The 24,721-nt window shown below is 38.0% G+C and overlaps 2 protein-coding genes across 8 annotated transcripts in view; both read right to left on the bottom strand.

The window, feature by feature from the left end:
* Positions 1 to 15,812, bottom strand: part of LOC306849840 (AP2-associated protein kinase 1-like) — a 62,892-nt gene extending 47,080 nt beyond the window's left edge. For 3 of the 4 annotated variants that reach the window (XR_013782379.1, XM_079385186.1, XM_079385187.1), the window contains exon 1: positions 15,110 to 15,812. Coding sequence is in view for 3 of the 4 variants with exons in the window: in XM_079385186.1 (XP_079241312.1) it covers positions 15,110 to 15,263 (154 nt within the window). In the remaining variant the exon portion in view is untranslated. The remainder of the gene's footprint in view (positions 1 to 15,109) is intronic. The other variant, XM_079385188.1, reaches the window with a different exon arrangement.
* Positions 15,813 to 17,581: 1,769 nt separating this feature from the next.
* LOC306849391 (protein RER1-like) lies at positions 17,582 to 23,328 on the bottom strand. 4 transcript variants are annotated; one of them, XM_079384367.1, is made up of 8 exons: positions 23,275 to 23,328; positions 21,153 to 21,238; positions 20,956 to 21,060; positions 20,688 to 20,787; positions 20,515 to 20,593; positions 18,954 to 19,089; positions 18,727 to 18,855; positions 17,582 to 17,697 (listed from the first exon to the last, which is right to left on the bottom strand). In XM_079384367.1, the coding sequence occupies exons 2-7, from the start codon at positions 21,231 to 21,233 to the stop codon at positions 18,766 to 18,768; spliced, it is 591 nt and encodes a 196-aa protein (XP_079240493.1). In that variant the 5' UTR covers positions 21,234 to 21,238; positions 23,275 to 23,328; the 3' UTR covers positions 17,582 to 17,697; positions 18,727 to 18,765. The 4 variants fall into 4 exon arrangements, with proteins under 4 accessions (XP_079240493.1, XP_079240490.1, XP_079240491.1 ...); XM_079384364.1 differs by lacking the exon at positions 17,582 to 17,697 and having other exon boundaries at positions 17,765 to 18,855; XM_079384365.1 differs by lacking the exons at positions 17,582 to 17,697; positions 23,275 to 23,328 and adding an exon at positions 22,738 to 22,875 and having other exon boundaries at positions 17,765 to 18,855.
* Between the last annotated feature and the right edge of the window lie 1,393 nt (positions 23,329 to 24,721).

The raw sequence follows: 24,721 nt of genomic DNA, 5'->3' as shown, positions 1-24,721 counted from the left end.
TTTACACTCAATACGTTATTATTGCGTACTGTTTTATAATGTACTACAATACTGAGGTGCAGATAATTGCCACTATTTACAATAAGTAGTATAAATAGCAGAAAATGTTATTTTAACAGTGTAAATAGAATCTATAGCTATTTGCATTTAGTGTAAATAGCATATCGTAAAAAATACAGCTATTTTCACTCAGTGTAACATAGAATACATTGCTATTTACACAGTTAAAATAGCCGCTGCCTTTAATATTTTGGCTTTCATCACAAATATCCAGCATCAGCGTTAGTTCTGGCAGGTCACGTTAGTCGAGCTTGCATCAGCTGACTCTCAGCTGATCCACGTCTACCTATAGGGATGCAACACCCATCACGGCACTCAGATATAAAGTCCTTTAGTATTATCACCAGCTTCGCTTGCTCAATAGATAATTACCCACCTCCCTCCCCGACTCCTCCTCTTGTCAGTCAGGATTCAGCCTTCTGATTATCCTTGAATCAGACTAATTTCTAAAATGTTACATTAAATTATTAAACTAAAATAATATCTGCAATGCATTTATGTTGGTTCTGTTCTGTTTACCCTGGGGGGTTATTGCTGCTCTCGCTGCTCTTATGCATGCTGGGCTGCATGGATGCACAGGGAGTTCTTGCCCAGAACAGGACCATACCGCCAAGCCAAACTGTGTGCTAATTGTTAGTCATCTGGTCCTGACAGAATGAATATATTTTGGCTTTAATCTCTGCAGAATGACCAATTTTGCAATGTTTTTTTCTTGCAAAGTTAATTCTTTTCACATCAAATGTTTTGAGGAGGTATTGCCTCCCTTGCCTCCTCAGAGAGAAAACACCCCCAACTTTAATTAATGGACGTAAACCAAACTGCAACAGAAGCAATACAAACAGACACGCACACACAAACATAAAAACACACACAGACAGTGACTCAGGACTGTGTTAAATTTGAACATCTTTGTTGGAGAGGAGGTATCATTTCCGTTCACCCTTCGTCTCTCATTTCCTGTCTGGTGTGTGTTAGAAATCTCCTCACAGGAGGCTGAAGCAGGCAGAGCTGGAAGCATATAACTATGACTCATCCATTCAGCATCGACTCACACACACCCACCAAAACACTGTAGACCTGCATGTGAGGAATCAACCAGCCATTATAAAAGCACTGAGATTCCACTTCCATTATATCCGTCTAATATGCACCGCATTCTCAGGTTGCTACTAGGGGTGCTGTATTTGTCTTTATCGTTAACTGTCTTCGTATATGGAGCGGGTAGAAAATTAATTAAAAAAAATTATAAATAAAATAATATTAAAAATAATAATAAAAGAACACCTTTTCATTTATCTTTTGTCTTAAATCTCTTTTTTTTTTTTTTTTAATCGTGAGAAAATTGTATTGTGAAATTAGTATCGTGAATTGTATCACATCATGTGTTGTGTGAATTATTACATCCCCAATTGTAATATTTCTCTGTCAAAATAAAAAGCATTTTAAGAAGAATAATTCAATAATTTTTATATTTTACAACTGTAAAATTACAATACTAATATTTATGGCTGTCTTCATTTTCAAATGTTAAACTCATCATTGGCACATATACTGTGGCATGCAAAGGTTTGGGAACCCCTTGCAGAATCTGTGAAAATGTGAATAATTTTAATAAAATAAGAGATCATTCAAAATTAATGTTTTTTTTTTTTTTTAAAGTACTGTCCTGAGCAAGATATTTTACATGAAAGATGTTTACATATAGTCCACAAGACAAAAAAATTGCTGAAATTATTCAAATAACCCCCTTCAAAAGTTTGTGAACCCTTGGTTCTTAATACTGTGTGTGGTTACCTGGATGATCTACGACTGTTTTTTTTTGTGATGGTTGTTCATGAATTTGAAGATCAAGGTAAATTGTACTTAATTTGTCTTCCGGGAAACATGCAAGCATCTTCTGTTGCTTCCGAAGGGCAGTACTAAATGGAAAAAAATATTTCAACAAAAATAAGAAAAATTTGGACATCATCCTGTTCAAAAGCTCTTAATGCATCGTGTTTCCTTCTAGAGCATCAGTGAACGTTTGAACCTTTTTTAATTGTTGTGTTTGAGTCCCTCAATTGTCCTCGGTGTGAAAAGATGGATCTCAAAATCATACAGTCACTGCTGGAAATGGTTCAAATATGCAAAAGATGCTGGAAAACTGAAGATTCTGCAGGACCTGGAGGATTTTTTTCTGAAGAACAGTGCTCAGTTTAACTGTTCAGAACAAACAAGGGACTCATGAACAACCATCACAAAACAAAACAAAAAACGTGGATCATCCAGGTAACCACACACAGTATTAAGAACCAAGGGTTCACAAACTTTTGAAGGTTTTTTTTTTTTAATCATTTCATCTATTTTTTTTGTCTTGTAGACTATATGTAAACATCTTTTATGTAAAATATCTTACTCAGGACAGTACCAAATAAAAAAATAACATGCATTTTGTATGATCTCTCTTATTTTGTTAAAATTATTCACATTTTCACAGATTCTGCCAGGGGTTACCAAACTTTCACATGCCACTGTACACTCTTTATCAGTAAAGTACTGTTAATTACCTGTCAATCTGTTAATTTCATGATAATTTAAATGTGTGAAAGGGGCTATTGATTCATTGAACTATTTCTTTAAGACTAAACATGGCTAAACCTAAACTAAACTAAACTTAAAGCCAACCGAAACCACAGACACAACACAGCACACACTGAGGATGACAGCTGAAGGCTGACAGATGGCAGCCATTAGAAACATTAATGAATAAATCAGTTGCTGAGCATCTATTATTCACACACACATACGCACACACACACGGTCCCATTCAACTTTCAGAATGAGGCAAAGATGCTCTCTTAGGGCAGTCTGATGTCTACTCAATGACAAAAACATGAACGATCACCCCTGAACCTCAAGACACTGAAGCATTCGAATCACTTTGTTCAGAGCACAATGGCGATGTACCTTTTCTGCATCAAACTCTACTTCAACAAAATCATGAATAGAAGGAATGTGCATCAAGTTTGCTTCCGATTTTTTTATGATTTTATTGAATTTTTAAAAAGCTGCAGTAAATTGAATTATATATTCAACGGTAAGCGTGCAATACAATGGCATTTTGCAAGAAATGTATGTTTTAAAGGGGCCAAATAAAGTTTGAAAACCACAGTACTAATGTTAATTCTGAACGCTATTTAGGACGGATAGTATGCAAGTTGGGATGCAGCAAATTTAAACGGCTACAAATTCTATAAACAAATAGAATTGACTGACCTCATGATGTTTAATTAAGCAGTGTCTAGTCAGTTTTTTTTAAATAAATATGTATATTTGGCCTGTGTGTTATCATTTTAATTGTAATTTAACTTCTAATGTAATGTAAAGTAACTTGAGTTGGGTGACCATACATGCCATTTTTTCCAGACAAGTCCTGACCAGGATTTCTATATTGCTTTGATTTAAAGTACCTGGAGAGCATTTCGAAAACATAAGGAACCGATGTCATCGGTCTGCACACACAAACAAAGCCAAATCCTAGATATGTTAGGCAATATAGAAATCCTGGCCAGGATGCGTCCGGGAAAAATGGCACGTATAGTCACTAAACTTGAGGCAGTCTGATCAAATAATGAAAAGAAAACCGATATGGCCTCTGGTTTGTCCTTCTCAGTTCTTCATCTCAAACGGAAGATCAGATGCAATGCACTCAGTGTTGTGTAATTTTGCATATTGGGCATAGTAAACATACTGAATACTAAGTTATTTATAGTAGGTTGTATACCAATGGGAACATTTCCTGCACATGTGAATGTCCTCTTTATTGGTGTGGCATGCGTGTATCAAATAACCTCCTTACATTTAGGCCATAAACATTCCTAAGGCCACAAAAATACAAATCCATGTAGCAAATGTCTCGGATCGAGCCCAGAGGTTATGGGTGACACTCACAGCTGTTGACAGTCAGTTGTCCTGTTTAAATTAAGATCTGCCTGCAGTAAAGATCATGTAACACATGAGGCATGCGCTGGAGATAAGCGCAACCTCTCAGTTTTATGTAATTAATTAAGCCAGGCCTTCATTTCAGTGTGTTAATTCAATTTACTTCAATCCACTTGTATAGTTCATAGACACTTAACCGCTGAGCTTCCCATAATGAAGCTATTGAAGTCAAGCATCATTGCATTGTGTACTGCAGCTTTGTGAGTAATGAGCCTACAGTCGAATCTCTTGACTGGACCATTAACTCAGAAATCTTTATATTTAGCCAATTCGTATTTTTAGTTTTTAGTTCATTCACAGTAGTCAGTTTTGACTGTGAGGGTGTGTGTATGATGCAAAGTTACAGTTTTTTGGGTCGACCATCCATTTTAAGATGAAAGTAAGATTTGACAGCGCCACAGAGTCAATGTTTATACTCAACCTTGTAATTGATTATTCAACATACTCTCATGGAAATTCATAAATATTTTATGTTTCAGTGAATTGGTGGCTAAATAGTATGCATATATTGTACATACTATGCCAATCATACGTATTCGTATGATCCGCTTACGCCCCACTTTCATGGGTGTTTAAGGGATGCATTGATGTATCGGCCAATAATCAGTATCGGCCGATAAAAGCAATTATTCATACTATCGGCCATGGCCAATTACTATATCCAGTCAATCAAAAGACCAATTACTCTGAAATATGTAAAACATGTTGATATGGGAAAAAAAGTGTAATTATCATTCATTTGAAATGAAAAAAGTAGAACCAAAATATCAGTATCTGTATCGACAGATGTCACTCAAATGATCGGATATCGGTAAAACAACCGAAATGTGTATCAGCGCTAGTTGTGTTAAAGATATCGATTTTTTTAATACATATCAACATTGAAACATTTTAAATAGTGTCTCAATACTTTTTCTGAAGTATTGATATTCCGATACCAGTCGCGCTTTTTTGCTCTCTTCTCTTCAACAACGGATTCATGCCAAGAAATTGCCACATATGCAGAATGTTTTTCTCTAGTGTTTCACCTTTAATGTATAAAAATGTACGTCATTTTCATGTTCTGGCGTAGTTATATTTATCTTTCAATAAAAATCGAAAATGTTATGCCTTTAATATTGTGGCAGTTTTTCCTCGTGGTATCAAAAATGGTATAGAATATCACTAGTTTTCGAAGTTAGAAACTAGAAAGAAAGAACCTGGGAATACCTTGAGAATCTTGCTGAGGAACTTAACAGTTAGTTTGACTGTTGACCTGTTCATAAATAGTTACCTGAATAAGATTTAAGAAGTTTAATAAGAAGTTTGAGTTTGGCAAAACATGTGTGTCTGCATTTGCCTGGAATGTTTCTGGCCTATGTTTCCGTGCGCATGCATGTGTGGGTGTGTGAGTGTTCGTTGGAACCTCAAAAATTTTCCTTTCAGTCTTTTAGCGAGTGAAAGGTGACTGAGTCAGTGATGGCATGGTTTAACAGCGTTGAGATAAAGCTCGAAGGCCTCATAAACTCATCTGAATGACTAGGCTGAAGTCAAACATTCAGTGAACTGTGCTTCAAGGTCAAAGCCTCTAGACCTTGACAGTTTTTCCTTGACAAAATCTGGCTTAGACAGCATAACCGGCCACTGTACTAAGGTGGCCCACTGCCATGAGCACAGGGTTGGATGCTGTTCTTCAGAAGAGCCAGCTGAAATCATTCACAGTTCAGCTGTTGTGTTCGGTTTCCTAAACTCCTCTGGAACAAATGTGAGGGACTTAAATACAGTCCATTTTCTGCCTTTCATCTATTAAATGTTATTAAATGTCCAAGAAAACTCTGCAGTTTTTCTTATGTTTCTTATGTTTTATTTGTTATTTTGTTGTTTCACGTGTTAGATGTTGTCAGTATAACTGTCTACGATAGACACACGCTTTTAAACATCGGTTCCTTCGTCGCGCAACGCAAACCGGACTTTGAGTTCCTGAACGCCGGCGCCTTGTTTACAGACACCGCATCAGAGCCCTTTGTCTGGGCCGCACGATCGCAACCGAGGAAATGCCACCGGAAAAGGGGGAAGAGAGCCGGCGTCCTTGTCAGTAGGGATGGGCGATATGGCCTAAAAAATTTATCACGATAATTTCAGGTATTTATTGCGATAACGATACAAATGACGATAATATATATATATATATATAAATAAAAATAGATTAAGTTTTAAAGATTAAGTTTATTTCATATAGTATTATTAATGCAATTAACTTAAAACTTTCTGTACACAGCCAACTTATGGCCATGCTAATTATGATCAACAGCTCATCTCCATTAATTGCTCTTATCAACCATAATAATACGTTACGGACGTGACCGTTACGGACGCTTCATATTAAATCATATGCATAGGCTACTGGCACACGTTTACCACGTTGCTGATGACTGAAAGCCTGTGTATGGCAATACTGCTGTGATCTGTTTCAGGCTTTCCATATCATAACATTTTAGAAATTAATTCTTTGTAATATCTCAGAAATGGCATATTTAACGAGAACATCGCGGAGATTTAGACTGCTTTGCTGTTTGGGTCAGAAATGCACAGGCGGACTGAAGGAAAAATCGCCAAAACTATTTTAAATGTCATATAATGCTCATTGTTAATATTATCTTATCTAAACTTTTTATGTGTTTCAAACAAACTTATGTCGCCATCTGCGTTGCATTCATGCAGAGAGCAAGATTTTGCGTGTTCACGCGCATGCTGTGTGAGACGCTCAAGAGATGTGGGCTACATTCTTATTTGTCTACATTTTTTTTTTCCTCATTACAAATCTTGTTTGGTTTTATTTTGTATCATTGCATGTTAAAAATAATTCACTATGTTATGCAGATGCAAAACGCTAGACTGCGAATAAGATTAGCTACAGTTTCACATTTTATAAATATTTGAACAATATATTCAGCATATTTAACAACCTGTTTTGTATCTTTATTTAATGCATAAGCGATAAAACAAGTTTATGAGGCTATGCTCTAGAGTCTAGACTATTATTCATATGCAAGTGTTTGTGCGGAAAAGAATGCGCATGCATGACAGTGAGGTGCTCGCGCGGATCACTTGCATTTTTTCCTGATAATGAAACAACTTAAAATAATAATAATTAAAAAAAGAAAACTTAAAATTGGGGCTTGTCACATACATGAGAAATATTTCTCAGGGCTCTACGCTTACTTTTCTTTTTAGGAGCGCTTGTGCTTCTAATTTAAAATATTTAGGAGCACGGTCAAAAATTTAGCAGCACCTTCAAATCAATAATCAACCATTCTGATCAAAAATGAACCTTCCCATTACGAGGTGATATTTGACTCAAAGTGATTTACAGGGAATTTTCTTTTTACCTTTGTAATGGCATTTTTCTAACTTTATTAAAAGTATGGCATCTTTTATGTCAAATTCAAATTGGACGTGTTTCCACTCTTTGTAACCACCATTTTTCTGTACACTTTGCATATTACGGTAGTTTGCTCCTCATCTGATTTTCTGTAACCAAACCAGTTGCAAATTGTGGAGGTAGCACACCAGACGCGAATGAAGCGTTAAGCGCGAGTGATTTACATGTTAAGTCAATGCAAAGACGCGAATAGACATCCTGCCGCGCAATTCGCGCGAATGACGCAGCGCGAATTGAGCGTTTAGAGCGAAATTCTATGACAGTCATACATGTGCGCCTGGCAGAAGCCCCGCCCATGACGCGAATTCGCGTCTGTTGTGCAGTGAATTTCACGCGCGAATGAAGCGAGTAAACCCAAAATGTTCACGCGTCCAACTACGCGCGAATAGCGCGATTTTAACGCCATAGCGTCCGGTGTGAACGCACTGTCAGCCTCACGTCCGCCTTCCGCCATGCTTGTTTTCACTCCGCACGTGAACAGTGAATCGGGCGCGCACAAAACTACGTCATCAACTAGACTTATCGTTATTATCGTGAGGAGACAAATTTTTATCGTGAGGAGAATTTTCAACGGTATATCGCAAACGATAAGATATCGCCCATCCCTACTTGTCAGACTCAGACGCCGTCCCCTCCGACCTCCTCTCCCAACTATTTTGCTGGCTAACGTTCAGTCACTGGACAACAAACTCTGTGAACTGCGGGCACGCATCTCATACCAACGGGAAACAAGGGACTGCTGCATTATTTGCCTCACAGAAACCTGGATGTCTGCAGTGGTTCCAGACTCGGCCATCGAGCTTACGGGGTTCTCTGTGCACCGCTCGGACAGAACGAAAGAGCTCACAGGGAAAAGCAGAGGTGGGGGCGTCTGTTTCTTTATCAACAACTCGTGGTGTGATGAAAGGAACCTACACTCTATTAAATCCTCCTGCTCCCCTGATCTGGAATTTCATATGCTTCTGTGTCAACCATTCTACCGAGGGAATTTACAGCGATCATAATCACAGCTGTTTACATTCCCCCTCAAGCCAACACAGACCAGGCACTCAAGGAACTGTACGGGAATATAAGTGAGCAGGAAACCGCGTACCCAGATGCAGCGTTTATTGTTACGGGGGACTTCAACAAAGCCAACTTCAGAACAATAGCTCCAAAATACTTTCAACACATCACCATCAACACGCGTGGTGATCGTGTACTTGACCACTGCTACTCTCCATTCCGGGACGCCTACAAATCGCTCCCCCGCCCACCTTTCGGCAAATCGGACCACACTTCCGTTCTGCTCCTGCCTGCTTATAGGCAGAAACTGAAACGAGAAGCACCCGCCCTCAGGACAATTCAATGCTGGTCGGACCAATCAGACGCTATACTACAGGACTGTTTTGATCACGTGGACTGGGACATGTTCCGGGCAGCGTCTGATGACGACATAGAGGCGTACTCAGATACTGTAACGTGTTTCATCAGGAAGTGTGTAGAGGATGTAGTACCGACAAAAACAATCCGCATCTACCCCAACCAAAAACCGTGGATTAACAGCGATGTTCGAGCAGCCTTGTCAGCGCGGACATCTGCATTCAAATCCGGAAACTCTGACGATCACAAACAAGCCAGTTACGATCTCAGGAAATCAATCAAAGCTGCCAAACGGCAATATAAAAACAAAGTTGAAGAACAATTCAAAACCAACAACGCAAGAAGCATGTGGCAGGGTATCAACAACATCACAGATTTCAGAGGGAATAAACCAGCTACTGTGAACATTGCCGCCTCTGTACCGGACGAACTTAATCACTTTTATGCTCGTTTCGAGGCTCACAACACCGCCCACACAGAGCGTGCTCCCGCGGCTGTAGCAGAAGAGGCGAGCGCACTTTCCTTTTCTGTCGCAGATGTAACCCGATCCTTCCGACGGGTGAACATCCGCAAGGCTGTGGGTCCCGACGGCATCCCAGGCCGTGTGCTCCGAGCATGCGCATTCCAACTGGCCGGGGTTTTCACAGACATTTTTAACCTTTCCCTCTCTCTGTCTGTGGTTCCCGCATGCTTCAAAAAATCCACCATTGTGCCCATACCAAAGAAAAATAAAAATCACATGCTTGAATGACTGGAGGCCCATTGCTCTGACACCCATCTTCAGCAAGTGCTTTGAGAAACTCATCAGAGACTACATCTGCTCTGTGCTGCCTGACTCACTGGATCCCCTACAATTTGCATATCGCAGAAACCGTTCCACAGACGATGCTATTGCCTTCACCCTGCACACTGATCTCTCCCACCTGGAAAATAAGAACACCTATGTGAGAATGCTGTTTGTGGACTACAGCTCAGCATTTAATACCATAGTGCCTGCCACACTGGTTGAGAAGCTCCAGACTCTGGGACTAAACGGATCTCTGTGCAGCTGGATCCTGGACTTCCTGACAGGCAGATGTCAGGTGGTCAGAATGGGCAACAACACTTCATCCCCGCTGACCCTCAACACTGGTGCTCCTCAGGGCTGCGTCCTCAGCCCACTCCTGTACTCCCTGTACACACATGACTGTACAGCAACACACAGCTCCAACGTCATCGTCAAATTTGCTGACGACACAACGGTGATAGGCCTGATCACTGACAACGATGAGACGGCCTACAGAGAGGAGGTGAGAACCCTGACTAAATGGTGTCAAGAGAACCACCTCTCACTCAACATCGACAAGACCAAGGAGCTGGTGGTGGATTTCAGGAGACAGAGCAGAGAACACACACCCATCACCATCGACATGACACCTGTGGAGCGAGTAAACAGCTTCAAATTCCTCGGTGTTCACATCACTGAGGATCTCACATGGTCCGCTCACACAGATGCAGTGCTGAAGAAGACACACCAACGCCTCTTCTTCCTGAGACGGCTGAGGAAGTTTGGAATGAGCCCCAGCATCCTCAGATCATTCTACACCTGCACTGTGGAGAGCATCCTGACAGGCTGCATCACCGCCTGGTTTGGAAACAGCACTGCTGGCAACCGCAAAGCTCTGCAAAGGGTCGTGCGAACTGCCCATCACATTGTTGGAGGTGAGCTTCCCTCCCTCCAGGACATCTACACCAGGCGGTGTATAAGGAAAGCCCGGAGGATCATCAGTGATTCCAGCCACCCGTCCCACAGACTGCTCTCTCTGCTGCCCTCAGGAAGACGTCTCCGCAGCATCCGATCCCGCACCAGCCGACTAAGGGATAGCTTTTTTCCTCAGGCTATCAGGCTAATGAACAGTCAAAACTAATACACCCTACAGCACACTCCCACTTTACAATATACCACGCACTGCACTTTAATCCCATACAGTTCAAACTGGACTACCAGTACACTACTGCACAAATACAACAATCCTTTTGCCAGCACTGGATACCATCCAATGCACATCCATGACATTTGCACATCCGGTTTATATATAATCTGCTGCATCTTCGCATATTACTGTGTGTATATAACGTAGAATGTGTACTGCATACTGTGTATCGGTAACTGTATGTCTGTCTAATAGTACACTGTGTGTACTGAGTATATGTATGTGTATATTACACATTGTCATCTGTATAAGTCTGTACGTATGTATGGTAATGTCTATATGTAAATTGTTTCTGCAGTGTCTGGAGCACGCTCTCAAGAATTTCACTCACGAAGGCACATGTGCTGTGGTGATGTGACAATAAAAGTGATTTGATTTGATTTATTAGAAACTAAATTTGTCCACAGAAAAACAAACAAAAAAAAGAATCCATGCCATCCAGTTAAAAGTAATAAAATATTGTTCTTACATCTTGGATACATGCAAGTTATCTTAATTATTATTAAATATTTTTAAGTATTGAGTTATGTATTTAAATATATATTTTCAAGGTAAAAGGTGCTACTTTTTTAAACATATAGTGAAGTCATATCTGATAATCTTATTATTTTTGCCTGTAAAAACACTCAACCAACATTCTCACACTATACGAAAATACATTGTAAAATAACCCATACTAGTTAAGTGGTTTAATTAAAGTCTTCTGAAGAAATATTATTGCTTTATATGATGAACAGCTTTAAGGCTTTTATTCATTTATAAACATCAATCAACACAAAAACAAATATGGTAAACAGAAACTCAACCGCGCTTGCTTGAGAACAAACCTCACTGGTCAAAAATGAGAGAATATTAAAAAAATATCTTCATTTGTGTTATGAATATAAATAAAACTCTTACGGGTTTGAACAACTTTAGGGTGAGTAAATGACAGAAATCTCATTGGGTGAATTATCCCTTTAAAATATGTCTCTAAATGTCCATGAAAAGCTTGAAATGTACTCAAATGTAATGGCAGTGGAATAAAAGACTAAATCAAAAGCAGATTTTAAAAAGCCCTGTGTTTTTGAGACGTACAAAAGTACCAGTTCAAATTTCATGAGAAGTAGATCAAGTCAACATGGTCATAAAGTGCAAGTATCTAAGGAATCACAATGCATTTCTCTCCACAGTCAACAGCTATGTTTCCAACAGAAACATATTCTATGGCAAAATATAAAAAATTCATGTCATACTTACATATCAGACTTTCCCTATAACATTTAAAAAAAGGCAAGATGCTTCGGGTCTCCCGTGAGACACAGTGACTCCAAATGTGCTAACAGGCAATAAAGACTTGTGTAATGCATTCAGAGCTCTCTCTGCATGGAGGTCATCACATGCACATATGACAGCAGCTTTACTCTCTAAATAATAGATCTAATGTAATAGATCCTCTTCTGAATATTATTAGCTCATCATTGTAATTAGGATATGTCCCAAAAACCTTCAAACTGGCTGTTATTAAGCCTCTCATTAAAAAACAAAACACAACTTGACCACAAATAATTAATTAATTACAGACCGATCTCGAATCTCCCTTTTCTGTCAAAGATGTTAGAAAAGGTAGTATCATCACAACTATATTCCTTCTTAGAGAAAAATTATATATGTGAGGATTTCCAGTCAGGTTTTAGACCATATCATAGTACTGAGACTGCTCTCATTAGAGTTACATACAACCTGCTTTTATCATCTGATCGTGGTTGTATCTCTCTATTAGTGCTACTGGATATTAGCGCCGCGTTTGACGCTATCAACCACAACATTCTTTTAAATAGACTAGAAAATTATGTTGGCATTAGAGGCATTAGCATGGTTCAAATCATACTTATCTGACCGCCATCAATTTGTGGCAGTAAATGAAGAGGTATCATGCCAATCACAAGTGCAGTATGGAGTACCTCAAGGCTCAGTACTTGGCCTCTTATTTTTCACGCTTTACATGTTACCCTTGGGAGATATCATAAGGAAACATGGTGTTCGCTTTCACTGTTATGCTGATGATACTCAGCTTTATATTTCTTCGTGAACTGATGAAACACACTCATTTGCAAAACTAACTGAATGTATAGTTGATATCAAAAACTGTATGACTAGCAATTTCTTACTAATAAATTCTGAAAAAACAGAGGTGTTAATTATTGGGACAACAACTTTTGCAAGTAATAACCTAGATCACGGTCTAATACTTGATGGTTGCTCTGCAAATTCTTCGTCATCAGTTAGGAACCTAGGCGTACTTTTTGATAGCAATCTTTCCTTCGAAAAACATGTTTCTAGCATTTGCAAAACTGCATTTTTCCATCTTAAAAATATATCTAAATTACGACCTATGCTCTCAATGTGAAATGCAGAAACATTAATTCATGCGTTCATGACCTCGAGGCTAGATTATTGTAATGCTTTATTGGGTGGTTGCTCTGCACGTTTAATAAACAAACTCCAGATGGTCCAAAATGCAGCAGCTAGAGTTCTTACTAGAACCAGGAAGTTTGACCACATTAGCCCGGTTCTGTCAACACTGCACTGGCTCCCTATTAAACATTGTATACATTTTAAGATCTTGCTAATTACCTATAAAGCCCTGAATGGTTTGGCACCTCAGTATTTGAGTGAGCTCTTATCACACTATAGTCCTTCACGTCTGCTGCGATCTCAAAACTCAGACCATTTGATAATACATAGAATATCAAAATCAACTGCGGGCGGGAGATCGTTTTCCTATTTAGCACCCAAACTCTGGAACAATCTACCTAACACTGTTCGGGAAGCAGACACACACACTGTCAGTTTAAATCTAGATTAAAGACCCATCTCTTTAACCTGGTTTACACATAATACACTATTACATTTCTATAATTCAAATCCGTTAAAGGATTGTTAGGCTGCATTAATTAGGTTAACCGGAACCGGGAACACTTCCCAAAACACCTGATGTACTTGTTACATTGTTAGAAGAACGGCATCTACGCTAATATTAGTCTGTTTCTTTCTTATTCCGAGGTCACCGTAGACACCCAGATCCAGACTGTATCCAGATCAGATGGTGGTTCAGCACCTAGAGATGACCTCTACAGCCAGGACACCTAGATGAGCCCCAGAGACTGATCCCCAGTGAAGACCCTGTCTCCAAGACGGCCATCGGGACAAGACCCCAGGAACCAGATGAGTCCTTTGCTCAATCTGACTCTGCTTTAGTCTAGATTTAAACTGCTGATTTTGTCTGGCCAGAGCAGAATGACACTATTTCGACAAATTATTTCCCCGTCTAAATACTGTAAAGCTGATATAACATCCCATGGTAACTAGGAATGACAGAAGCTTCATTCTGGATCCAACCCTTAAATGATCTGAGATGACCGAAAACCTGAGGAAAGATGATGCCAACCCCTCAGAGGACCTCAGAGGATGCCAACGCTCAGACAACAAACAGAATTACCTAATTTTGCCATAAATTAAACATATTAAGGTTCTGCAATATATACATATATTGTGGAAACTTAAATTCCTGTAGAGCTGCTTTGCAACGATTTGTATCGTAAAAAGCGCTATACAAATAAACTTGAATTGAATTGAATATAAAGCCACCCAGCTTTATATCAAGCCGATGTAAAGCTGCTTTGACACAATTTGCATTGTTAAAAGCCCTATACAAATAATATTGACTTGACTCTCAGCTTTGATAACATCATACACTTTACATTGTGGGCCGTAACGCTAAGATGTAGCTTAAAATTGCTCTCATGCCATAACCAGTTTTGAGTTCCTGATACCCTGATTAAGACCCTATTAGGACTCCTCTGTTGACATCTCAGTGCATCGGCGGGGAATGACTCCAAATCTGCTAAAGAGACTTAAAGCTGATGACTCATGTAATGCATTCAGGACTTTCCACATACTCAGCTCCAGAACCACAATGGGCTGCACGTAAGTTACAGAAACCCATTTTTGGAGGAATTACTGTCGTCATATGCTCACATTTATGTCATTCTACCTGTATGACTTACTTTATTCTGTAGAATATGAAATTAGGTCTCATGTAGATTAGAATATTTCCATACTGCAAAAGCAAATTATCTAAAATGGCTGAATAATAATAATTATGTATTTTTGTGTGTACTTTGTATATTTATGTATATATAAATACACACATACAGTATATATTTTGAACATGAGTAACGCATCATTATTTATTTTATTAGTCATAGACCATAAAAGCATCCCAAGCACAAATATTTAATTTGCTGTTTGAACGCATAAAGTGGCTTACCCTCCGCCACCGTCTCCTCCACGGTCACCTGGTATCGTCCGATGGAGAAAACGCGTCCGATAAACGCGCCGGACCCCGCGCCGCCCCCCGCAGCGGCTCCAGACGCGGGTCCAGAGCTCACCATCTCCCGACGGGCATCGAAGAACTTCTTCATTGTCCAACCGGCAACACTTTAATACTCATTAAAACATAAAAACAAACGCCCGGCTCTCGCGTGCGCGTCGCTCCCCAGCCGGTGCGATGCGCAAAATACAGAAAAGCGCGACAATCTCTCAAAATAATACAGTTCGAGCTCAGCGGACCTTCATCACAATATCAACCAAGTGTTATATAAATCAAAACAACTCATAAGAAGGAAGCGTATTATATCAGAGCGGCAGGATGAGGCACCATTGACATTTCTTCATAATTATAACAGCAGCTTTATCCGGGAATCCTCCTGCCACGCTGTCTTTAATCACCGCGAGCACGGTCTTCAGGAGTCGCTCGCTCATGCAATCTTCACGCTTCCTCGAACCCCGGAAGTGCAACGGGTACGCAGGGCAACGACGGGGTTTTCCTGGAGAAAAGTGAGTGATAGCGTTCGCTCGTTGCCGGCTGACGGGAGAGCAACCATGCACCGGTCGAGAAGAGGAGTAACGTTAAAGCGCGCGTGAGCAAGGACTCGCTCGTGACGCTCCGGTAGTCGGTACGCGGTGACGTCAGCGGGGACGTTTCCGATAACAGCCACTAAGCTTAATAATACACCGCAAAAGTATTATCATAACAAACATCAAAGCAAACCCTGGAGTACAAAAGCAGTCATAAGTAGCAATAGCCGACTATACATTGTATGGGGGTTTTATGCCAAAAATCATTAGGATATGTTCCATGAAGATATTTTGTAAATATATCAAAACTTAATTTTTGATTAGTAACATGCATTTTTTTGCACCCTCAGATTCCATATTTTCAGCCAAATATTGTCAGATTCCAACCCTTATGACTGCTTTTGTGGTCCAGGGTCACGTATATCAAATTAGAAATATGACTTAATTTTCGTAACATTAATGAGAAATGCATATAATACTGGAATAAAAGTATTATTGCATTTGCCAGAACGACACGCTTGCTGTGACATTGCTGCTCCCTGCAGGAGAATATCTCTCTCTACAATACCACAAAACAGTCTGAAGTGCACCAAAACAACGGTGTAGAAACAGTTTTCATCCAGAAACACATCACAAACAATTACAAAGAAGCAAGAATTTACCAACTGAATTAAACATGACATTTGGAAGTAGAAAAATATACATTTTATTGTTAAAAAGTACTCTGATCTTTATTTCCTACTAAGAAAAATACTTTAATTACAAGTTTCATTACAAGTACAAGTGAGGACGTGTTCTATATTATTATTATTTTTCAATTTTTATATAAAGATTAATTGTTTTTCTGGTTGACTGTTACATCCACGTATTTATTCCTATATTTTTAGATACTTATATTTGCTGTCATGCCCAACACATCAAACATTTGACAAATGTTTTTAGCTTTATCACTTGCTACTCAGTCAGCTGTGGGCTTGTATGATGGACTGTTAATATATCATTGCATGACAACTACAGCCGACACACTGTTCAGAATAAAGATAACACTAGTTCTGAGAAAAGCTCAAGCATCATATGTTTGCAGATGCCTGCTGGTTTGATGTTTTGCTATCTAATGCAATGACATTCTTAAGTGGGAGTGTCTTTTTGGAGCTTCTGTAGCATATCTGCAAATGTAAAATGTTGTAAGATGGTGTTTATCTCAGCACTAAAAAAAAAAGCTTATAGTTCTCGGTGCATTACAAAATAATATTTGTATGCACCATTACATTTTACCTTCATTTCTGACTAACCCAAGCATAGCTTTCTGTAGAATTATGGTTACATTTTATTTTTAAGGTCTCCTTGTTACAGTATAATTATACAATTAATTATGAGTAATATTATGCATTTATTATAGGGTTAGGTTTAGGGCTAGCTACATGTAATTATGCATTATTTACTGTTTAACAAGGACATTGTTAAAAAGATTCATTAATTACAATTAAACAAAAAAAAAGTAATGAGCAGTGAAGGGACACAGCCTTTTAATAGCATTTGGAGTGAAAAATTTACACTTAGTTATTAAAATCATCTTGTTTTCTCTTAACCAGCAGCACAAGAAAACCTAAAACATGCAATGTCTTTAATCAGAAATTAACAAATCTATTATTTTGTTTTGATGAAGACTAATTTTATACAGTAAAAATGCCATTGTCCAAAAAAAAAAAAAAAAAGTGCCAACCATTAAAAAAAAAAAACTATCCATTTTAATATATATATATATATATATATATATTTATTATTTCCCCCTCAAAAAAAAAAAAAAAAAAGCACTTTAATAGGAAAATGTATCTCATCTCCAATGATTATTGAGGTTATTGAAGTTCTTTCCATTTGCCTTAAAAAAAAAATCTATACTAGTAGTTATGGCCCAGCACAAAAAGAAAAAAAAATTGAAAAACCTTCAACCCTCTCCATCCATTTGTAATAGTTAAAGCACTCAACTTTATGTTTCCTCTGTAAAAGAAAAAAGAGAGAAAGTTTTTACTGGGAATGCTTAAACGATAAAAACACAGCCAATATTTGTGTATCATACTATTTTAATGGAATGCACGCTTGCTTTAAAAAACCTGATGTACAAGGTGAGGGGGTTTTAAACTACTGAAGAATAACTTACAAACAGCACTAATGGATGTGATTAAGGTGGGCAACTATGTACAAAAATTAAATACAATGCTACAGCACATTAAGAGAATCACAAATGTTCATAAAGGCAAATATTAACATGTGGCAAGATGGAACTCCACTAACTCTCTCCTCTCCTGGAAGCGTCTTACGTTCATCTGAATACTCAACATAATGATATTAACTATGGAGGACACCAAATGTACCACGGTATGATGATTAAACGCTCTCTTTCATCGTGGGGGTCATAAAATGATGAAATGTGGCTTTTTCCCCATCAATATTAATTATACAACTCTTCCCACTATTTTAGATTATATTCCCATGTTCGTAAATAATCATGTAGTCCACTTCTCGCCCTCATTTAACTCCAAACCAATAAGAATTTCCACTAGTGAAACACAAAATGAGATTATATTCATGCTGCTGTTTTCCATAACATTAAAGCTATGGAAAAGAGCAGCACGTGCATTCCGCTAAATATCATCTACTGTTTTCCACTGAAAAGAGCCATATTGATTGAAAATGACACAAAGGTGGGTAAATGATTGAAAAATTAGCATTTCCAAGTGAACTACCATTTTAAAACCTATGCTAGAGAAGACGGTCTAGGTTTGAAGAAGAATGGGGACCACTGAGAAAACAAGGAGTCAAATCTCATACGTAGTTGTCCAAATATATTCAAATTTGCCCGTGTAAAAGCTCTCAACGGCATTTCACAAAGGCCCAAACGCTTAAAGGCAGCATTACAGTATCAACGTCGCTCAAAAGTTTCAACAGGCTTGGCTTTTCTTACTCAGAAAAAGGAAGAAAGCAAAAGAGAAAAAAACAAACAAACAAACATCAACCCCCTTTACGCACCATTCTTCATCAATAAGTTTAATTTCAGGAAGGGGAATTTTAACTAGCAAAGGTTTTCCCTGTGTCTTCCTTGCCTCTGTAAGTCCTCTTCCCATGTGTGAAGGGCAGGTATCTATACTTGATCATGTGCTGCAGAGGAAACACAAACAATGTCAAAGAAACTATTTTTAGATAACTCGGCTTTGTGAACTAAAATAGCTGGTAAAGAAAAGCTTCCACTGCCGAACCTTGATCTGCCGTTTCATGGTGATGCAGAACAGCATGAGGAAATACATTACGAGGATGGGCCAGAACACTGGCACGTTGAAGGCTTCGAAGAATGTGCAAATCATAGCGATGACGATGCCTTTCGTCGCTGAATGCCTGAAACATCAACCAAAAAACAACAGGCACAGAAATCAACGCACTCGTATATGCAATGTGAACATCAAAGAAACAGAAAATACCTGAAGAAATCCAGGAGTCTTTGAAAACACAATCTAATAGAGATATTTACAATAGCATTACCATTGAATTTGCTGAGAAGTCCTGAACTGAGGCTAGGGATGCATTATAATGGGTAAACGCTTAAATCACGATTTTTTTTCCATTATTAATTATTGCACTCGCACAAATCAAGAGAATATTTACTTGAACGTTTTGCAATCGCAACCATGAAAGCATAGAGGCTTGTTACCAATGCAAAACAACGCAATTGCCAAATGAAAATCAAACATTCTTTATTTTGAAACTTATTTCAGTAACGATTGGGTCAAATAAATATTAAATTTACTGTACGTGTTAATATCTTTTAAAAAAAGTTTAGTTGACAGATCAACTATATATCGCCACCCTGCTCTGACTCATATGGCTCAGTTTTATTTCTTCCTATATAATGTGTTTTCCATTGAATTTTTTTTCTGGAATCAGTTTTAATGGCTGACTTCAATTTTTATAATAAGAAACATGTCTAATCAATTGAATTAAAACAACTTAACTTCATAATTTAATTTCATAATTAAAATTTGAACAATAATAGTGCCCCGTCTTATTTTTCATAAATTCGGTGTTTTACGATGTGTTTTATGAATACAAATTATAATACAACAATTCATCTTTTAAAATATAGGAATACTTAAATTAAATTTGAACAATTCTTTTTATTTTTGGCAAAAAATTCTGCTTGAATGAAAAATTGTGATATTCCTTTAAAAAGAATGTTTTAATGAACTGTATTTTTATTCTCGTTATTGTTACTTTAGAGTACATTCTACTGTACAATAGTAATAGATTTCAGTCAGTTTATTGTAAAACTGTGCCACGCGTTCACACAAAAACATGGAGAACATACAGACATCAGCCCTACTTTTAATGTATTCATCAAAATTTTGCATTATATGGTCAATTCCATTTGTATAACTGTATTCTGTGGCTCCGTCCATGTTTTTCAGAGTAAAAATCACAGCATTTACCATTTCTGCTCGTCACTGAATCAAACTGACCACTCATTATTCTCTACTCATCAAGTACAAACATTTCACCATCATTTACTTACCCTCATGTTTTTCCCCACCTATATCAATTTCTTTCTTCTGTTAAACACCAAGATGTTTTGAATAACATTGGTTACCAAACTGGTGCTGGTAGCCATTGAAAAAAAAAAAGAAAAAAATACTAAGGAAGTCAATGGCTACCATCAACAGCAGAAAGAAACTACAGGTTTGGAACAACTCGAGGGTGAGTAAATGATGACAGAACTTTCATTTTTGGGTGAACTATTCATTTAACCTCCATAATGTGACAACTCACCAGAATTTGAATTCTGGCAACCTCCTGATGAACGGCCGAAACTCTTCATTCTGTTTTGTGGGTAGTGCTGGACCCTCATCTAGAGAAGAGACATTGATTAGAGGGGGAGGAATTCCCTCCACAATGCAAATATCAGTGATGACAGTAAGATCCCAGTTAAATCCCGGTCCTACCTGGATCATCAAGCAATGAGGGATCCACTTTTGGTGAGAGGAAAGCAATGAAGAGGTTTAGGTGGTAGATCCCAAGAGCATATGTGACTATGTACCACCCCTAACAAAAGACACAAGCATTTCATTACATTTGCTTCGCATTTTGTAATAAAAATCCACAAATTACAAAACAAGAACATTCTTATGAGTCTACAACAGCATGATAACTGTAACCATAATGTCAAAGCAGATGCATTTCGTGAATGTTCCCAAAGCATGGTGGTTTTACCTGTAGTATATATACTCTGATCATATATATGGCTGTTAGAGTAAGAGTGGTTGCCCATCGGACTGATGAGAACGGTGTTGACTTGTCCAACCATGACTGATAAATCTGCATTTCAAAGAGAAATATTAGTTCTGATTATCCAAAACACTGACTTGCCAGCTTAAAAGCACTCAAATAGTCATTTCCAAGAGCCAGACCTGCCCGAGCCGTTTAAAAAAGCTTCCGATCGCTGATGGTTTCCCATGGATGGATTCACCGGCACTGTCTCCTTCTGGCATTCTGTCTGTGAATTTAGAGCAACGTACTGAGTGTACAGTGAAAATGGAAATATATTTACAGTTGAAGTCAAAACTTTACAAACACCTTTCAGAATCTGCAAAATGTTAATTATTTTACCAAAATAAGAGGGATCATACAAAATGCATGTTATTGTTTATTTAGTACTGACCTGAATATGATATTTCACATAAAAGATGTTTACATATAGTCCACAAGAGAAAATAATAGTTGGATTTATAAAAAAAGTTTACATCCCCTTGATTCTTAATACTGTGTTGTTACCAGAACGATCCAAAGCTGTGTTTTTGTTTAGTGATAGTTGTTCATGAGTCCCTTGTTTGTCCTGAAGAGTTAAACTGCCTGCTGTTCTTCAGAAAAATCCTTCAGGTCCCACAAATTCTCTGCATTGTGTATTTGAACCCTTTCCAACAATGACTATGATTTTGAGATTCATCTTTCCACACTGAGGACAACTGAGGGACTCATATGCAACTATTACAGAAGGTTCAAACGCTCACTGATGCTCCAGAAGGAAAAACCACACATTAAGAGCCAGGGCGTGAAAACTTTTGAACAGAATGAAGAGGAGTACATTTTTCTTGTTTAGCCTAAATATCATATTTTTTTTCATGTAGTACTGCCCTTCAGAAGCTACTTACATGTTTTCCAGAAGACAAATTAAGTTAAAATTACCTTGATCTGAAAATTTAAAAAGTTTTCACGCCCCGGCTCTTAATGCATGGTTTGTCCTTCTGGAGCATCCGTGAGCGTTTGAACCTTCTGTAAGTCCCTCGGTTGTCCTCAGTGTGGAAAGATGGATCTCAAAATCATACAATCATTGTTGGAAAGGGTTCAAATACATGCATTTTGTATGATCCCTCTCATTTTAGTCAAATAATTAACATTTTGCAGATTCTGAAAGGTGTATGTAAAGTTTTGACTTCAACTGTACATGCTGTTTTTATATTTACAGTTAAAACACAATGCAAAACACTGCTACCAGATATAACACAATATAAATCTGATCATTGAGCTCACTATCTGCAATAATAAGATCTTACTGGAAAATTCAGGATATTTTATTATTTTCTTTGGATGGTGTATGTTTACTATGATAAATACGATAGAGTTTAAAACAGGGGAAGCCTACACATGTAATCCGAGGCAAAGTCCAAAAAACAACCAGGTCAATGAACAAATAATCATCCTAAATTAAGATTATTTTCAATAAAACTGAACCGGTTCGGTGTCTCTGTAAAAGACTGAAGCCTCGAAGCAGCTTATTCCCTCGGCTTTCACTCACTTCTATGTAATCTAACGCATCAATTTGGGTGAAAGTCAACATATAGTATTTATATGTCAAAAACTATAGTGAGAACCTGCGATTCAGATACGTGTCTATTTCCTGACATTTACCTCAAACAGTGCATGCAGATGAACAGCAGCTTTAGTTCAGGTACACAGCTATTCTCAGTCTGTTCAAATGGCGCAACAAACACTTACCTCAACGTTTATTTCATTAACTCACTAATAACGTAACTAGAAGGATAATAGTCAGTCCTCGTAAGCTAATTTGCTATTTAGCATCGGTGGTTAGCCGCAGCTGAGTGATTTCTTTAAGCGCAAAGCATGCTGGTTACTGGAGTTTTTAAATCAGGTATTCTCCGTTGATATAATACACGGACGATTACGTGTAAACTACACTTCCCATCCTCTCACGCGAAACAATTTGCCTCAAACGGAAACACACGGGTTGTAGTTTTTGTATGTGAATGTGTAATCGAAACTGAACCTGGGAGACATCGAGAAGAAACTACAAAGACCGGCAGACACGCAGAAAAGAGGACAACTCACTTCCGTTTGAGGGGTAAACTCTGCTAGCACAAGCTTTTACTGCATCTTATAACAAATATAACTTTATAATCGTTACACCACTGGTGGACGATAAAATTAGACGGACAGTTAACACACTCGAGGAGTCGTGGTGTCTGTGAGAGGTTCAGAATAGGAGGAGGATTAGATGAATTGTGTCTCTCTTACCCGGTTGTGCCGCTGTGTCGCTCTCGCGCTGCTGCTCTGTGAACACGTCAGTGCTTCTGTGGACCAGACCAGACTAGACCAACCCAGATCAGACCAGCCGCGCGCGGAGCACATCGCTCCCTGTGCAGGAAATTCACTCAAGATGTAGATAAGTTTGTTTATTAATGGGAAAGTGCCATCTCCAAGAGGCACAAAATCACTTCCACGGACTTTGCATTAACTGTTCCCTCTGTAACTCTATTCTATTTCTATTCTATCTACTTGCTTCCTTTTTCTCTATTCTTTTTCATATATGTGTGTATATTATATATGGGTCATTCCTGTTATACAGTCACTTTTCTGTCTCTATGATTTACTTACTCATATTTTCTCAAAAATAGTCACATATTTATAAGAAATTGCTTAAATTATACATAATAAGTCAAGTCAGCTTTATTTATATAGCGCTTTTAGCAATACAGATTGTGTTAAAGCACTTAACAGTATCAAATCGGAGGATAGAGAGTCACTAATGTATAGAAATAAGATTAAACACTCAATTTTCAGTTAAGGTATTTCATTATTGAGTTCAGAGATGTTATTGTCTAGATCAGTTTAGTTTAAATAGTATCTGCGAATTGACGATAATCACTAGAAATGAAGTGTCCTCAACTGAGGCGACAGCGGCAAGGATAATAGGATAATTATCACTTAATAATATTATTTACATACCTTTTTATTGATACATGCGTTCAGTTTTATCATGTCCTCAGTGCAAAGTAATCAACTTACACTAGAAACATAAACCATGAAATGATAAAAACCTCAAAATATTTTTAAACTATGTTATGGACTAGGCTAAACGTCATCTAATCATACATATAAATCATGTGAAACTATATTTATTCATTTACCGTGTCCCTAAAGTCATCTTCCACCCTGTTAGTATGTACCAAAGTAGATTACGGTTCCACTGGGATCAGTTTCAGGAAGTGATACTGGTTTATTGTTTCCGCTGGAATTCAGCTGTATAAATGGAGGTAAGTGTCAACTCTCACTCCTACCTTTTTTTTTAGTTTTTGAAAAGTTCTCCTGCTTGTCACGCTCTTAAAGGTCCACCCTGTTAGGCTATATTATGGAGAATGTTTGTCCGATCAAAGAAAAATAAAACACATATCTGACATTGTTATAAAAGTTATGTTCATCTACAGAAGGTTAGAGAGCTAAATGTTGAGCACTCAAAAAACTACAGCTAATTTAGCTCAAAATTGTCCACCCTGTTAGCTCTATAAACCATAACAGGGTGGGATGTGAAGCTACCTCCATGAAACCTTTGAGTGGTAATGTACAGTTGTACAGAAGTCTCTTCTGCTCACCAAGGCTTCATTTATTTGATACAGCATAAACAGTAATATTGTGAAACATTTTTACAATTTAAAATAACTGTTTTATATTTTAATAAATGTTT

Source organism: Barbus barbus, assembly GCF_936440315.1.
Source record: "Barbus barbus genome assembly, chromosome: 29".
In the NCBI taxonomy this organism is placed as follows: Eukaryota; Metazoa; Chordata; class Actinopteri; order Cypriniformes; family Cyprinidae; genus Barbus; species Barbus barbus.
Note: the sequence above shows the minus strand (reverse complement) of the source record. Positions and strands in the feature narration are given on the sequence as shown.

What these genes read in the sequence shown, in the direction of transcription:
- LOC306849391 (XM_079384367.1), bottom strand. Translation starts at nt 21,233, where the DNA reads ATGCCAGAAGGAGACAGTGCCGGTGAATCCATCCATGGGAAACCATCA. An exon ending in CTCATTGCTTGATGATCCAG is followed by an intron (nt 20,594 to 20,687) that starts GTAGGACCGGGA and finishes TCTCTTCTCTAG; the next exon opens with ATGAGGGTCCAGCACTACCC. An exon ending in CCATGAAACGGCAGATCAAG is followed by an intron (nt 18,856 to 18,953) that starts GTTCGGCAGTGG and finishes TTTCCTCTGCAG; the next exon opens with CACATGATCAAGTATAGATA.